Consider the following 14,502-nt stretch of genomic DNA (forward strand, 5'->3'; position numbering starts at 1 on the left):
GCACACACACACACACACACACACACACACACGGCTTTTGCTGTAGCACGGCAAACCTTCTGATCCCATGTACCCCTCACCCACACACAGGCCGCTCACTACACCTCAACACTGCTCTCTAAAAATATAAGCAACTCATTAAGTTTACTTCCGGTCTTTTGCTCTTCCTATGAAGTCAAGTGTGTTGTTTCATGCCAGGAGCAGCCATTGAAGAGGGTCTCCAGGGGACCCACGAGCATCCTCATGGGACTAGGGAACATCCCCAGTCCAGTTGAAAGCTGCAGCCAGGTGGTTCTCCCTCCCCTGCCCCTGCCCCAGGTCTTGGGGATTCCCATCAAGAGAGTTAGCAAAGCAGAAACTCTGATTTGATTGTTTGGGAGCGAGGCCCCATGGCTGTTGGCTGGCATACTTTTTTTCCCAAATCTCCCCAGGTGATTCTAATGTGCAGGCTTAATGTATTACCTTTCCCAAGGGCATCTGCGCTTCAGTAGCTCCAAGACTGGAGGAATGACAGTGGCATGGTGGGGCCAAAGCAGCTGTGGTAGAGAAATGCCCAGACCTAAAGGACTGGGCCTTACATCCAAAGACATCCCTTGGTCCTCTGGGTCCTGAGGCCACCTGCCCACATTGAGCTCCTCTTTCCAAGTCACAAATGTAGCTGGTGGGCCCACCGTGGATCAGAAACCACTTAGAGACTGCAAGGCTCCACAGAGCTGAGGCCTATTTGGACCCAAGAAGAAACATCCACGGCTTACACTGAGATGTGGGGACCAGAAGATGCCACTGGAGGACCAAGATGCCATGGACAGAGTGTCACTTAGCCATGTGACTCTGGCAGTTAACCTACAAGCTGCTTCCTAGCTGTAGCATAGCTCCTTGACTGCAAGATTTTCCTCTCCCCTGGCTGTCCCCCTCCCCTGGCTGTCCCCCGAATGAACAAAAGGGAGCAGCTGAAACTCTATTTGCCAAAACTGAAAAAAAAAAAAGTCAGGGAGAAAACTGGACCTAACTAGATGAATGGATGGAATGAGATGGTGCAGAGGTGTTGGAAGAAGAGAAATCAACTGAAAGAGAAACCAGAAGAAAAAGGAGGCCAGCAGACTGGGGCAGGACTGGAATCCATGGCTCAAACTGGGGCAAAGGAAGAAAGTGTCGGAAGGAAAGACAGGTGGCAGAGTCCAGGGGACCAAAGAGCCAAGCCCTGCATCCAGGTCCTTCCAGCTGGAGACTGCGGAATGTCCCAAACCTGGCAGGCCAAAGCTGAAGGCAGAGTGAGGACGCCATCTAGCGGCAGGGGCTGGAAGGGGGAAGGGGCCATGTCCAGAACTGCGCCTCCTGGGGGGGGGGGGCAGACATAAAGGCTGGCCAGTCCTCCTGAGAGTGAAGAAAAGAAAGGTGGGTGGAAAGATGGAAGAAGTGTGGGACAGATGCAAATGCCCAGCAGGAAGAATGGCTGAGCCAAGACGAATAAGAAGTAACTCTGAGAGCTAAGGGGCCTTCTGGCCCCGCCAAGCAGAGGCTGGGCTTGGAACCTCTTGCAGGCACAGGGAGGGGCCCCAATGATCTGGAGGGGAAAGGCAAAGAGAGGGAGCCATCTGGTGTCTGGAGGTGGATTGCAGCCGGTGTCTGGTGTCTGGGAAGTGGGGAGTGGGTGGGATCCATCGGGAAGAGGGCAGAGGACAGCAGCCACACTTATCATCCCCCCACACCCCAGCTAGGCTCATAATCTTGTTTTCAAGACAACAAATATGAACAGTGAGTGCTTTCTATCCAAGCATTTCTGCAGCTTGGAGCAGGAAGCAAGCTGCCCTTAGGTACAACATAAAAAAACAACAGGGTTTATAATGAATCTGTATTTTCTTATAAAGATCCTCCCTGTCTCCAGGAAGGCCAGCCCTTACCACACTCTCTCTGAAACCAGTATCCCTTGTCCCTAGAGATGGAGTGGGGGTGGGCAATAGGCCAGTGCAGAACAAAGTCACTCTACTTCCCCATAGCCAAGGGGGAGCTCATCATGTCTGGGAACTCCAAAGCCAGCTGTGTCCACATGGACCTCTGAGGTTAAGGGTTTGCTTCCAAAGCACATCCACACATCCCGTGTAATTCTGGGGAGAGCTGTCTACAGGTACAAGATCCACTCAGCAGTCTATACTCAAAGACATCAAGAAAAAAGTGCTGTCAGAATGCACAGAGAGGGAGAAAGGATTGGGGCAAGCTGGGGCTCCAGGTCATGTCTGGCCAAGCACCTCCCAGTGATATGACAGCCACATGCCATGCAGTACTGCCATCCTGAGTCAAGAACAGCAGTTCCCTTGTGTATCTATTTTTCATGGAAGCATGCACACACACAACACAGGCTGAGAGTTTGGCCTCCTCACTTGGCCTACATGAAGCTAGGTAGGGCTGCTTTCCACCAGGAATCTGCACTTGATCTACACAAATCAAAGGACAGAAAATCCAGTGGTGGGGTGGGAGAGCCTGGGCCAACTCCTACCTACCCTGAGATAGTGAGACTCTGTCCATGCTACTTGCTGAGACACACAGTAGATAGTAGCAAGCACCTTTCTCCTTCGCCATCAACCCCAGAGCAACCAAGTTTCTAAGCAAAGAGAACTGCTGGAAGACCCCATTGTTTGAGGGGTGAGCTTCAGGCTTGCTGGACCTCTCTCCCAAAATGGGACAGGATCAAGAGAGAGAGGCTGATCCCACGGGAACTCGGTCCTCTGGATGGGTGTTCCATTCCCCATGAATACCCCCCCGCCCCTCCCCGTTGCCCATTCTAGAGGAATCATTGCCTGTGAGTAGCATGGGGGAAGGGCCAGAGCAAATGCCTATGATCCATTAAAACAAGGAATTCCATGTTTTATTTTTCCGGTTTAACTAAGACTTTTCTTGAGATTTTTCTGAAAAACAACAAAGAGAGTTGGACACTCAAACAATACTGACCTCTTCTCAGACACCCCTCTATGGCCAGAGCACTGCCCCCTAAGCCCCTAAGCCCTTCAATCTGCAGACCCTACACCCGGCCAGCTTCTATTCTTAAAGACTAGATTGCAAAGCTCCAGTGTAAGGCCAGCTGCGATGAGGAACCTGAATTCCATATTCAACTTACCCCAGCCCTGCACTTTTCTGGGATCGATTGTGGGGGTGGTGCATGTATGCAGCCTTGCCCACTCTCAGTTGCCCCAGGCACAATGGCCTCCACTCACCAAGCACACACCAGCCTCCCCCATCCCTATGCTGAGGTGCAGCACCTAGACACACTGGAACTGTGCATCCTGCCCCATCCTGCAGTCCACAGTGTACCTGCCCCTCAGCTCAGATGCATCCATCTGCAGAGGTTTGCCTATGATGCAGTCACTGAAACACAATGGAGGACAGTATTTTCAAATTTCCCCAAGGCACTTAAAACAGCAATGCTTTAAGTCATGCCACTTGTGATTACCTTCTACCCAAAGATGCTAACTGTTCAGGAGACACTCGGGGAGAGCTTTTTGTCACAACCCAGTGGCATCTAGCCTGTATACTCACATCTGGAGGTGGGGGTGCAAATAAGATAAATAAGAGTGAGGCAGCTTTGGCCTCAAACAATTGAGAGAATGTTTGATGGTCGAAGCTTGGAGGGGGACATCTGGACTGTCCTTTAAAAACTTATGTTGGCTCCAACCAAAGCATCTACCATTTCTAGAGGAAGTAAGGGGGAAGCAACCATGCACACAAAGCTGGCACTGTAGGGTATTATTCCAATAAATAGGCTTCCTCCCTCCCGCCCACCTTTACCTTAGTAAAGACCTTTTTTCTTTTTCTTTTTTTTTTTTTTTTAACTGGAAGCCTTCAGGTGAAAATAAAGCCACAGCAGCAAGAAGGGGGAAATGTAGTCTTTCTCAGGGTTAACATCAGAAGACAAGCTTGTGCGGCTTGGCCAATCAGATGCGCCCCTGCCAGCTATAATATAGTGCGAAAGGCAGCCTGTCTCACAAGCTCTCCAGCCTTGCTACCATTTAAAATCAGGCTCTTTTTGTCTTTTAATTGCTGTCTCGAGACCCAACTCCGATGTGTTCCGTTACCAGCGACCGGCAGCCTGCCATCGCAGCCCCTGTCTGGGTGGCGATCGGAGACAAGTCCCCTGCAGCAGCGGCAGGCAAGGTTATATAGGAAGAGAAAGAGCCAGGCAGCGCCAGAGGGAACGAACGAGCCGAGCGAGGAAGGGAGAGCCGAGCGCAAGGAGGAGCGCACACGCACACACCCGCGCGTACCCGCTCGCGCATAGACCGCGCGGGGACAGCTCACAAGTCCTCCGGGTTCTGCGGACGAGATGCTGCTGCTAGCGAGATGTCTTCTGGTGGTCCTCGCTTCCTCGCTGCTGGTGTGCCCCGGGCTGGCGTGCGGGCCCGGTAGGGGGTTTGGAAAGAGGCGGCACCCCAAAAAGCTGACCCCTTTAGCCTACAAGCAGTTTATTCCCAACGTAGCCGAGAAGACCCTAGGGGCCAGCGGCAGATATGAAGGGAAGATCACAAGAAACTCCGAGCGATTTAAGGAACTCACCCCCAATTACAACCCCGACATCATATTTAAGGATGAGGAAAACACGGGAGCAGACCGACTGATGACTCAGGTAGAGACCCACTGAGGGTGGGAAACGGGCTGCTTCCCCTGGGGGATTGCGTGTGACCAAGCAGTCCGTCCTGCTCCGTTTGCTCTTTAGGCAGGTAGGAAGGCCGCTGGGCCCTCTCCTTCCCCACCCACCTGCCCACCTAGCACTCCTCTTCCGGGAGGAGAAAGGAGGTGAAGGGTCCAGCAGGAAGTTTAGGGTTTGGGTGGAGTGGGAACACCAGAAAATGAGGTTCGCTATGTCCCTTATTTAATTAGTCTCCGGGGTGGCCTCCTCTCTCTGCCTCTATTCTAGATTGTAACTTGGAGAGACCTTCACTCTGGGGGTGTCTGCCCTTTCCAAGCAGGGACAGAAAATGGAGGGAGTGGGGATGCCCCTATACACCTCAAGGGGCCTCCAGGGAATTGCAAACACAGCCTGGAGCATTCCAGCTCCTAGCTCCTACTTTCCCCTTTTCTGTGTCGCCCCCCCACGAAGACCACCCCCACCGTTTACCCCGCCACCACTAAAGAACTCTAATTGGGAAAGTCAGGGGACAATTCTGACAAAAGGCAGGATCTCCAGAGGAGCTCTCCTTGTCCCCACTGTATCACGTAGCCTGTGATCCCTTCGTCCCCAATTGTGCCGGTCAGAGGGAATGTATTGATATTTCTTTAAGGATGCTCCTCTGTTCTCCAGAGCCCGCGGTACCTTAGGGGAGGGACTTGGAACTTGCTGGTTTTGCTATCGTTTTAATTTTCAACCGGCTTACATAAGAATTCGAAGAGAATAAATATTAGTAGCAGCGAGGACAGAGGGCAAAGCAAAACTTGATCCTCTCTCCCATCCCACCTCCTTTGAGATTTCTAGGCTGCCAATCTCCCAGACAAATCAAGACTTTCTGAAACTCCATGCACGTATGACTGAAGCTGGAAATGGGTTTCCTTGCAAATATAGGTCAGCATCCTTTTTACTGCCCTATTAAAATATTCAAGTCCTACCTTTAGGGCTAGGTGCGCCAAGCGGCTGGTGGAGCGGCGCTGGCGGGGCACAGGAGCAGGGGGCGGGGGCTGGAGAGAGCGAGTGTGGAGCTGCTTGCTACGCGAAGCACAGCTAGCTGCCAGGTACCTACTGGCTGAGAAGCCTAGGAGACTAGCCTTAGGGTGGCAGGCCAGAGCTACAGCAAGCGGGGGTCTTGGAGACAGAGGACAGGGCCATCCCCCCCCCCATCTCCCTCATCTGCTCCCGACCACCTTAAATCTGGACCACGAGTGTGAGCGCGCGCGGGAGCCGGGAAGCTGCGCGAGCCACAGTTAACTCTGCGCGGGCCGCGGGCCGCCGCGCTGGTGCAGCTTGCAAGAGCCAAGTTCTCCCGCCAGCCCCGGGCGTTTATTCCCTGGTTGCCCACCCCTCCCTCCTTCTCCGGGGAAGGGGGCTTGCATCTTAGGGTGAGGAGGTCCTTGGGAATGCATGAGAAGACAGACGATGCTAAAGCAAATAGGCCTGGTGAGGACACGCAATGTCCCTCAGCCCGGGTGGGTCTGCGAGGGTGTCCCAGGCGGGCTCCCCTGCCCAGCGCGCCGGGCGTGCTGCAGAGCTGCGAGAGCGCCGAGCCGTGTGGTGTGGCAGACGCCTTTCAGCTCCACTTATTCCTGCGCTATCGATCCCGCGGCTAGGGTTTCAGCGCGCACGGGGCTGGGCTCTGGTTGCTTGTCCCTGACTCTGCACGCGCCGAGCGCGCCCCACCGGAGCGCAGGGCTCCGAGCGCTCTCATTCCCTTCCGTGCGCAGGAAAGGGTTGAGCTGGGAGAAGTAGCAAAGCTGGGAGCTCCGCGGGCCTGACCTGGACTGCAACTCTTCTGCTGCCTTCTCGACCCCTCCTGCCCTTGCGTCCTAAACGGAAACCCCCAGCTTCGTCCCTTCCCTCGCTCGCGTCCTCCTGGCCTGGGACCCAAGGCCCAGCAGCCCTACACCCGGTCACTCTCGCTGCTGCTGCCGCTGCCACTGCTGCTGCCGCTGCCACTGCCGCCGCTGTGTGCGCGCGCGAGCAGCATTTGAACTTCTGACCTTCTGTCAAGTTCCTTCAGACGAACGAAACGAAAACAAATACTTTTTTCCCTTGGGCAGTGGCTATTCTGGTTTCCAACGCAAAAAGAAAGGGCAGAGACAGCAAACGTGGGGGTGGGGAAGGCCAGGCCAGGATCTTCTCACCCTTCCCGCAAAGATCCCCTCCACCCCCAATATGAGAATGGCTGTAAAGGCAGCAGTGTGTAAGTTCCCTTTGGTACAACTCTCGCCAGCCTCTTATTCCGGGTTGGCGGAATTAAGAGGAACGAGAAGGAAGGTTAGAGGTGAAGGAGTGAAGCCAGAGGATCTCGGGCTCCGGGCTTGAGCATTCTCCTGGGAACCTGCCATGGGCCAGCCCCTCTCGCCTGCCTCCCAGTCTGTCTCTCTAAAGTGACTGAGCCCAAGTCCCTCAACCATGGCAGGATCGTCCCCAGTGGAACTTTCAGAGCAGTTCTGGATCGCAGGAGCTCCTGGTTAATATTAACTCTGGAGAGGGAAGCGCAGACAGACACTCTCCTTGCGCAGGCCAGGCCCCAGAGAGTGCCAGGCTGTTGTGCCCGCGGCCAGGGGGCTGGGGTGGGAGGCCGCGAGGGGCCTGATCTGCCGGCTCTACAGGCTCAAGTGGGTAGGGGGAGCCACCTGAGGAACCTGGCTGAATAGATTTCCTGCGTACTTAGGTTCTAGCTGGGGAAAGGAGCCCAGGTGTGGGTTGAAGAATGGTTTTCTGCTTTGAAGAGTGGGGTCTGTCCCTGCCCCAGTTAGGGGAAGAATGGAGTGGGGTGTGTTTAGAAAATAGAGTTTCTTGAAGTGGGTCACCGCCTCTCTCACAATGTGGGAAGCCCACTTTTGGAAGTGACAGTCCCTGCCGGTGTGCAGATTCCAGAGGTGGGCCGGAGGCTCAGGAACAACTTGGCCTCCGCAGACACAAAGCTGGGCCCCAGTGACCCTGCCGGGCTTCACGGTGGCTGCACAGAGTCGGGCTTGATTAGCGGCACACGACCCAATGAATTAATAACCGGGCTGAGCTTCCCGGCTTTGCCTGTGACATTCCCTCCCACTGCGGGCGGGGGAGTACCCTGCATCTGCCTGCAGAGTCGCGCTGGGCCTGGTGCAGGGGAGGGCTGTAGGGCTCCGGGGGTGCCAACTCAGGCGACAATCGTCGTCTTTGGCCTGTCCGCATTGAGGGCCTATTTCAACCCGGAGTTCTTTGCCTTGTGCAGCTCAGGGTATCTGACTCCGGAGCCCTCTCCAACCTACCCTAGCTTGCCCCTGCGGCAGGATAGGGAGCTTGCTAAAGCCACTTCACTAGTTTCCCCCTCCTGAGAGAAGGGAGCGGGGTGGAGTACAAGCTGGAATGAAGGAGGAGATAAGCAGCTCGTCCCGTGGTGTGCGCCTGCGCGCACTGACTTCGAATCTCAGTTTTAAATTGACACAGGTTTACTTATTGATTTTCATGTAAAACGCGTAAATCCCTAAGACTGACCTCACTCTAACTCTGTCCTTTGGACTTTTCTCCCAGAAACCTGCCAGAGCGGACCTGTTGTTACCCCCCCCTCTCCTATTTGTTGTGTGTTTAACTGCCAGATACACACTATCCCTAAAGGCCTGTCTATCCCTGAAGGCCTGTCTATCCCTGAAGGCCTGTCTATCCCTGAAGGCCTGTCTATCCCTGAAGGCCTGTCTATCCCTGAAGGCCTGGGCAACAGTCCTTTCAAGAGTCCCCTGGCTACAGTTAGAGTCTGTCATCTAGGGGCTCTTCTCCCATCCCTGTAATCTGCCTGAATCCTCTCAGCATGAGGGATCATGGGCCATCAGCCCTATCCTCTGCAGAAGTCAATTTGAAATTATTCCTGCCTCCATTGGGGTCCAATTCTCTGGGTAATGTGCCCTTACTATTTTGTTTCCAGCCACAAACCCCCAATCAGCATGCCACCATAAACTTCCAAGCAATGAGTCTCTCTCTCTCTCTCTCTCTCTCTCTCTCTCTCTCTCTCTCTCTCTCTCGCACACACACACACACACACACACACACACACACACACTTGACTCAGGCCCCTCCCTTTTATTACATCTCTTTTCTTAATGTGGGCCAAGAGTGCCCCCAGCATCCCAAGTTCCACTTTGCCCTGCAAGGCAGGAGTTGGTGTAACAGGAGTTCCACAGTAGACCCCTCTTGGGCAGGGCTCAGAAGCCTGAGGACTTTCTGGCTGCCCATCCCCCTACCTTTCCCACCCCACCCCCCATCCACTTCTTAAGTTTGCTCTTCAAACTTGCCGGACACCATTCTGTGCAGGGCCAAGAAAACAAGAGGGGAGGAAGAGAACCGGTCAAAGAAAACACGAATACAATCAGGCCCCAGACAAGCCTGGCAGAGAGGAGCTCCTTAGGGGAAAGAATGTGGCTGCCTGGACCAAGAATGTTTGTCCTCTGGCCCTGCCTGTGCTGGACACCCGCATTCACCTGCTTGCTTGTCCTTAGGCTACTGCTCACCCCTCAGTGTTGCTGTGGCTTTCTTCAGGCCAGGCAGATATAGGGCAGGGCAGGCCTCCACAAATAATACCACAAGTTCTGTCTCACCAAAGAGATACACCTGGGATCTCACTCAAAGAAAAACTGCTCTAGCTTTCTGGGTTGGAGACAGGCCCTCAGCTGGTTCCCTGGAGAACCTGCCCTTCCAGCAGGAGCCATGCCTCCACCCCAGGATCCCAGGTTTCTGGTTGATAGAGAAACCACCAACCAAGTTATCTGTCACTCAGGCTCCCCTTCTCCCTACAGAGGTGCAAAGACAAGCTAAATGCCTTGGCCATCTCTGTGATGAACCAGTGGCCAGGAGTGAAGCTCCGAGTGACTGAGGGCTGGGATGAGGATGGCCATCATTCGGAAGAGTCTCTACATTACGAGGGCCGAGCAGTGGACATCACCACATCTGACCGGGACCGCAGCAAGTATGGCATGCTGGCTCGCCTGGCTGTGGAGGCTGGCTTCGACTGGGTCTACTATGAATCCAAAGCACACATCCACTGCTCCGTGAAAGCGGGTAAGCAAGCATCCCCATCATGGCCTTTCTTCACCACCCTCTACCTCCAACCCTTCCCAGCAGAAGGTCTGGAAGAAAGGGGGTAGGGGATAAAAGCCATGAAAAGAGAGACATGCTCTTGAAAATTTCTATTGTGCGGATATATCCTATGACAGATAACCACCATCCCACTCCTGCCAGGTACCTCTGCAACCTTTCAGACCACTAACCAGAATCCCTAAATGTTCAGATTCCAAGGCTCTGTGCTTTCCAGAACACCCTGCTTGAAGTATCAGAGACATAGGTGTTAGAGAGCCTGATGATTACTGGTGTAGCCAGAGCTCACCTTGATCTTGCCTGCCATCTAGGGCTTAACCTACAGGCAGCACCCCCCCTCCTACACACACACACACACACACACACACACACACACACACACACACACAAACCCCATGAGTTGAAGGGGCTGTTGAGGGCATTAAACCTAGGTACTGGCTCCTCCCCGCTGGGCTCCTGTGGATTCAAAACTAACTTAACTCACTCGCTAAGCCTGTGGGGGGGAAAGGCCTGGTGGGAGGTAATAAACTCCATACTTCCAACTTCGGGAGGCCGCAAGCCCAGAAGCATCCGTTCTTATTAGAAGCCCAGCTGGCATGAAGAAAGCCCCTGGCTAGACTGCCTAAGGGGATCCCGCCGCAGCGGCTGCCCCCAGCCAGTGCAAGGCGGAGTTCCCTGGGCCTGCAACGCCACGCTCTGTTGCAGGGAGGAACAGCCAGGGAGGCAAGCAGCCAACACATAAGCAATAGCCTCTAGGGATGGGTAGTTCATCGTGACTTTTTCATAAAGGTCTGTCCTTCCCCACCGCCGCGACCCGCCTCTTCCCACTCCTCAGCTCCCCAGCGTGTATTTTAACGACACATACTAGTTGGAAACTAAACATCAAGAAACACTGACTAGGTAAAGGAAAGTGTGGCTCTGGCAACAAAAACTGGCTAGGATGCGCAGGAGTGGTGACAGGAAGGTGTCTGCTCCAGGAACCCCCTAGAGCAGGCACGCCTCTCAGGCCAGGGTGAGAAATGCAAGTGGCAGTGTGGGTAGGCTCTGAGTAAGCTCTTCCCTGGACCTCAAGTCTGCGTTGGACACATAAGGCCTCTGCCACCCTGGTTCCTGGAGTCCCTCTTGCTGGAGTCCCTCTTGCTGGAGTCCCTAGGGGATCTCCTCCCAAATGAGCAGCGGTAATCCGGCTCCGAGGGTCTCTCGCAGGCAGTTCAGACCCCGGCCCTGGAGGGCAGCTCATTGGCATTCTGCACACGCGGGCTGGGACACCGCGCCTGGTGTGTCAAGCGGGGTCGTGCGACTCGACGACTCCGCCTGGCTAGAACCCGGGGTCGCGTTCCGGGGGGCTATGGAGTGCTTCCAACCGCCAGCCCCGCACTTCATGCTGGAGAAACCGATGAGAAGATTAAAAGCCTTCTGTAATTCCAGCAGGAAGATTCTTTCTGGCAATCTCTATTTGCCAAAAGCATGATCCCGGAGATTGGAATGCAAAGAAGACTGGGACCTCCCCACCCCTCCTCCCAGGACCCCTGCGCTCTGCCCCATCCTCAATTATTGTCCTTCGGGACAGTGAGCCTCCAAGAGCTACAGAGGGCTGGGTAAAGCGGGTAGTCAAGGGGCCTTGAGAACCTGCGCTTCCAGCGCTCTGAGCAGGCCAGGCCATTTAAAATTCAAATACACATCTCGAGTGCTTGGAAGAGAGGCCGGGCTGTGCAAATAGTGCCTTGTGAGGCCCGGGCTTCTGGAGAGTCCCTGTGTGTGAACTGCACGAGGGGGAGGGGGGGTTGCACCTGAGCAAATAGGGAGGGGGCGGCCAGCGAGCTGGAGAGTGAGCTGAGAATGGGGAAGAGGGAGAAATGGAAGTGTCCCCTCTTCCAAGGCTGTCTCCTATTTATCCCACAAATCACAATGACAATACCCGGCTCTTTATTGGATTTTAATTAGAAAATCCACACAAGTCTTGGGCTTTCACACCTCGGGCAAACCTCTGGAATGTTTGTTCAGTTGCTACAACGACTACAGCTATTTTTTGCTCCCCACCCCCTGGCCATCCACTGGCCAACAACCAAGGCCCTCACTGGGGAAGCGAAAGGCGGGGGCGGCCCGGGTTCCCCAGGCGCTGCCTCCTCGCACCGCGCACTGGGAGGCGCCTCGCCCTGCAGTCCGGGCGCGAGAGAGGAGTGTGCGCCCGAGGCTCGAGCGAGCTCAAGGAGGCTTCCTGAGGAATCCAAGTAGAGAGTAAATATCCTTCTGGGTTCGCGGCGAGGCTGCGAGGCTGGGTGCAAGAGAGGGGGATGGGACAGGAAGCAGAAGCAAAGTTGGGAGTGCCCCCCCACGCCTCCTGCAGGAGATGCCAGCTAACTCCCCCGCCCCGTGCGAGTGCAATATTGAAAGGTCGTCGGAATTTAGCCACTGGGGCACAGGGATTGCTGGCGCAGGGCGGTCTATGCTAGATCAGTCTGGATCCCCGAGACGCCTCCCCAACACGCCCCCCTTTCCATCACACGCGCGCCCCTTGTCGAACCGAGTGGGGCACGACCGTGCGCGGCCACGCACACGCGCACGTAAACACCCCGGGCGTACCTGTCTCCTTTAGCACTCAACACCCCGTCTCTCTCTTCCCTGCAGAGAACTCCGTGGCGGCCAAATCCGGGGGCTGCTTCCCGGGATCCGCCACAGTGCACCTGGAGCAGGGTGGCACCAAGCTGGTGAAGGACCTGCGTCCAGGAGACCGCGTGTTGGCTGCTGACGACCAGGGCCGGCTGCTGTACAGCGACTTCCTCACCTTCCTGGACCGCGACGAAGGTGCCAAGAAGGTCTTTTACGTGATCGAGACGCGGGAGCCGCGTGAACGCCTGCTGCTCACCGCCGCGCACCTGCTCTTCGTGGCGCCGCACAATGACACGGGAGCCGCGGGGCCCGCACCAGGACCGAGCGCGCTCTTCGCCAGCCGCGTGCGCCCAGGCCAGCGTGTGTACGTGGTGGCCGAACGTGGCGGGGACCGCCGGCTGCTGCCAGCCGCGGTGCATAGCGTGACGCTGCGTGAGGAGGCGGCTGGCGCATATGCGCCACTCACGGCGCACGGCACCATCCTCATCAACCGTGTGCTAGCCTCGTGCTACGCCGTCATCGAGGAGCACAGCTGGGCACACCGGGCCTTCGCGCCCTTCCGCTTGGCGCACGCGCTCCTGGCCGCGCTGGCGCCCGCCCGCACGGACGCCGGGGGTGGGGACAGCATCCCCGCACCCCAACCCTCAGCGGAGGCTAGAGGCTCAGGGCCGGCCTCAGGCATCCACTGGTACTCGCAGCTGCTCTACCAAATTGGAACCTGGCTGTTGGACAGCGAGACCTTGCATCCCTTGGGAATGGCGGTCAAGTCCAGCTGAAGTCAGAGGGGACTGGGCAGGGGCTGGGGGCGGGCGGGGCGGGGAGCGACTGCGACTGCGAGATAAGCAAGCGACGCGGGAAAGCTCACGGAAGGAGACTTTTAATTATAAGAATAATAAATAATAATAATAATAAGTAGGACAGTCCAAAGTAGACTATAAGGAAGCAAAGACCCCGGGGAGTTCCGTTGTTGTGTTTAGTTTATATATTTTTTTGAAAATTTTTCGTTATTGTCTTATTTGGGTTATTTTTTTCTCCTCTCCTGGCTATTTATTTGTTTGGTATGAATAGATGTTTTAAATAATATGAATGGACCTTCAAGAGCCTTAACTAGTTTGTGTCTTGGATAATTTATTATCGTGTGAACTGTACTCACAGGGGGGGAAAGATTATTTTGTGAGGCCAAGCAACCTGCTGAGAGTCTATTTTTCTACACTCCCTCGTCCTGTGCATCAGAAGGCAAAACTCCACATTCTTCGTCTGCTAGGGTCCTGCTTTTCGGCAAGTGTAAACTAAAAAATGCTCCATGGGGGTCCACAAATTATATTTTTATACACAGAATTGTAAATTAGATTTTTGAGAGATCAATACTTAACTGAATGACATTTCATTTTTTGAAATAGTGTAAAATATGAAAATATATTATTTTAATTTAACTATTTTCCAATGTAACAGCCGTCTTCTGTACTGCCTTCATGGTTTGTATTTGCTTTGTATCTGCCACTTTGGTCATGTTCTTGGAAATCAAGACTGTTAACGCACACATACACACTTTTTTTTTTCTTGACAAACTGGAAGAACTCTGTTATTTTTAACTTCAAAGAATTTATTAGAAAATAATATTTTTTAAAAGCGCACATAGCGGTGAGCCCACGAGGATGAAGCCTGTAGTTTGTACAGAGAAAAAAAAGATGTTTTTGCATTAATAAACTGAGAAATAACTGCTGTAAATTTACTAAAATGTATTTTTGAATATTTTGTAATAGTTTTATAGAAATAAAGTGTGCCACGCGCCCAGTGGTTAGTAGATATTTCCTGAGAATTCCTGTTGCGACCCTTTTTCTTTTCTTTATCTTCTTTTTTCTTTTTCTTTTCTTTCTTTTTTTTTTTTTAACTTCATATTCTGGAAAATCTGGAGCCCCAGTATTTTGTTGGTTTATAATGTTTCTACTGTGAATTCAGACCCACTGGCTTAGGAAACAAAGGTCAACAGAACAAATCACTGTCTGCTCCCTTCACTAGAGAGACCTCATTCCTGTAGTTGCTATGCAAAGCTCTGTCCACACTCCCCAGAGTTGGTGGTGCTTAGGGGACAGTCTGTCCCCAAACCCTCAGAGAAGAGGCCCAGCACCTATAGACTTCTTTGCATGATAACTGGGTGACTT

The 14,502-nt window shown here is 53.9% G+C and overlaps 1 protein-coding gene across 1 annotated transcript; it reads left to right on the forward strand.

Annotated features, from left to right (window-relative positions):
- The first annotated feature begins 3,931 nt into the window (after nt 1-3,931).
- Shh (sonic hedgehog signaling molecule) lies at nt 3,932-13,140 on the forward strand. Its single transcript, XM_051203156.1, has 3 exons — nt 3,932-4,615; nt 9,433-9,694; nt 12,359-13,140. Exons 1-3 carry the CDS (start codon nt 4,316-4,318, stop codon nt 13,114-13,116), a joined length of 1,320 nt encoding a protein of 439 aa, XP_051059113.1. The 5' UTR covers nt 3,932-4,315; the 3' UTR covers nt 13,117-13,140.
- Nucleotides 13,141-14,502: the final 1,362 nt, after the last annotated feature.

This window comes from Phodopus roborovskii, unplaced genomic scaffold, assembly GCF_943737965.1.
Source record: "Phodopus roborovskii unplaced genomic scaffold, PHOROB, whole genome shotgun sequence".
In the NCBI taxonomy this organism is placed as follows: Eukaryota; Metazoa; Chordata; class Mammalia; order Rodentia; family Cricetidae; genus Phodopus; species Phodopus roborovskii.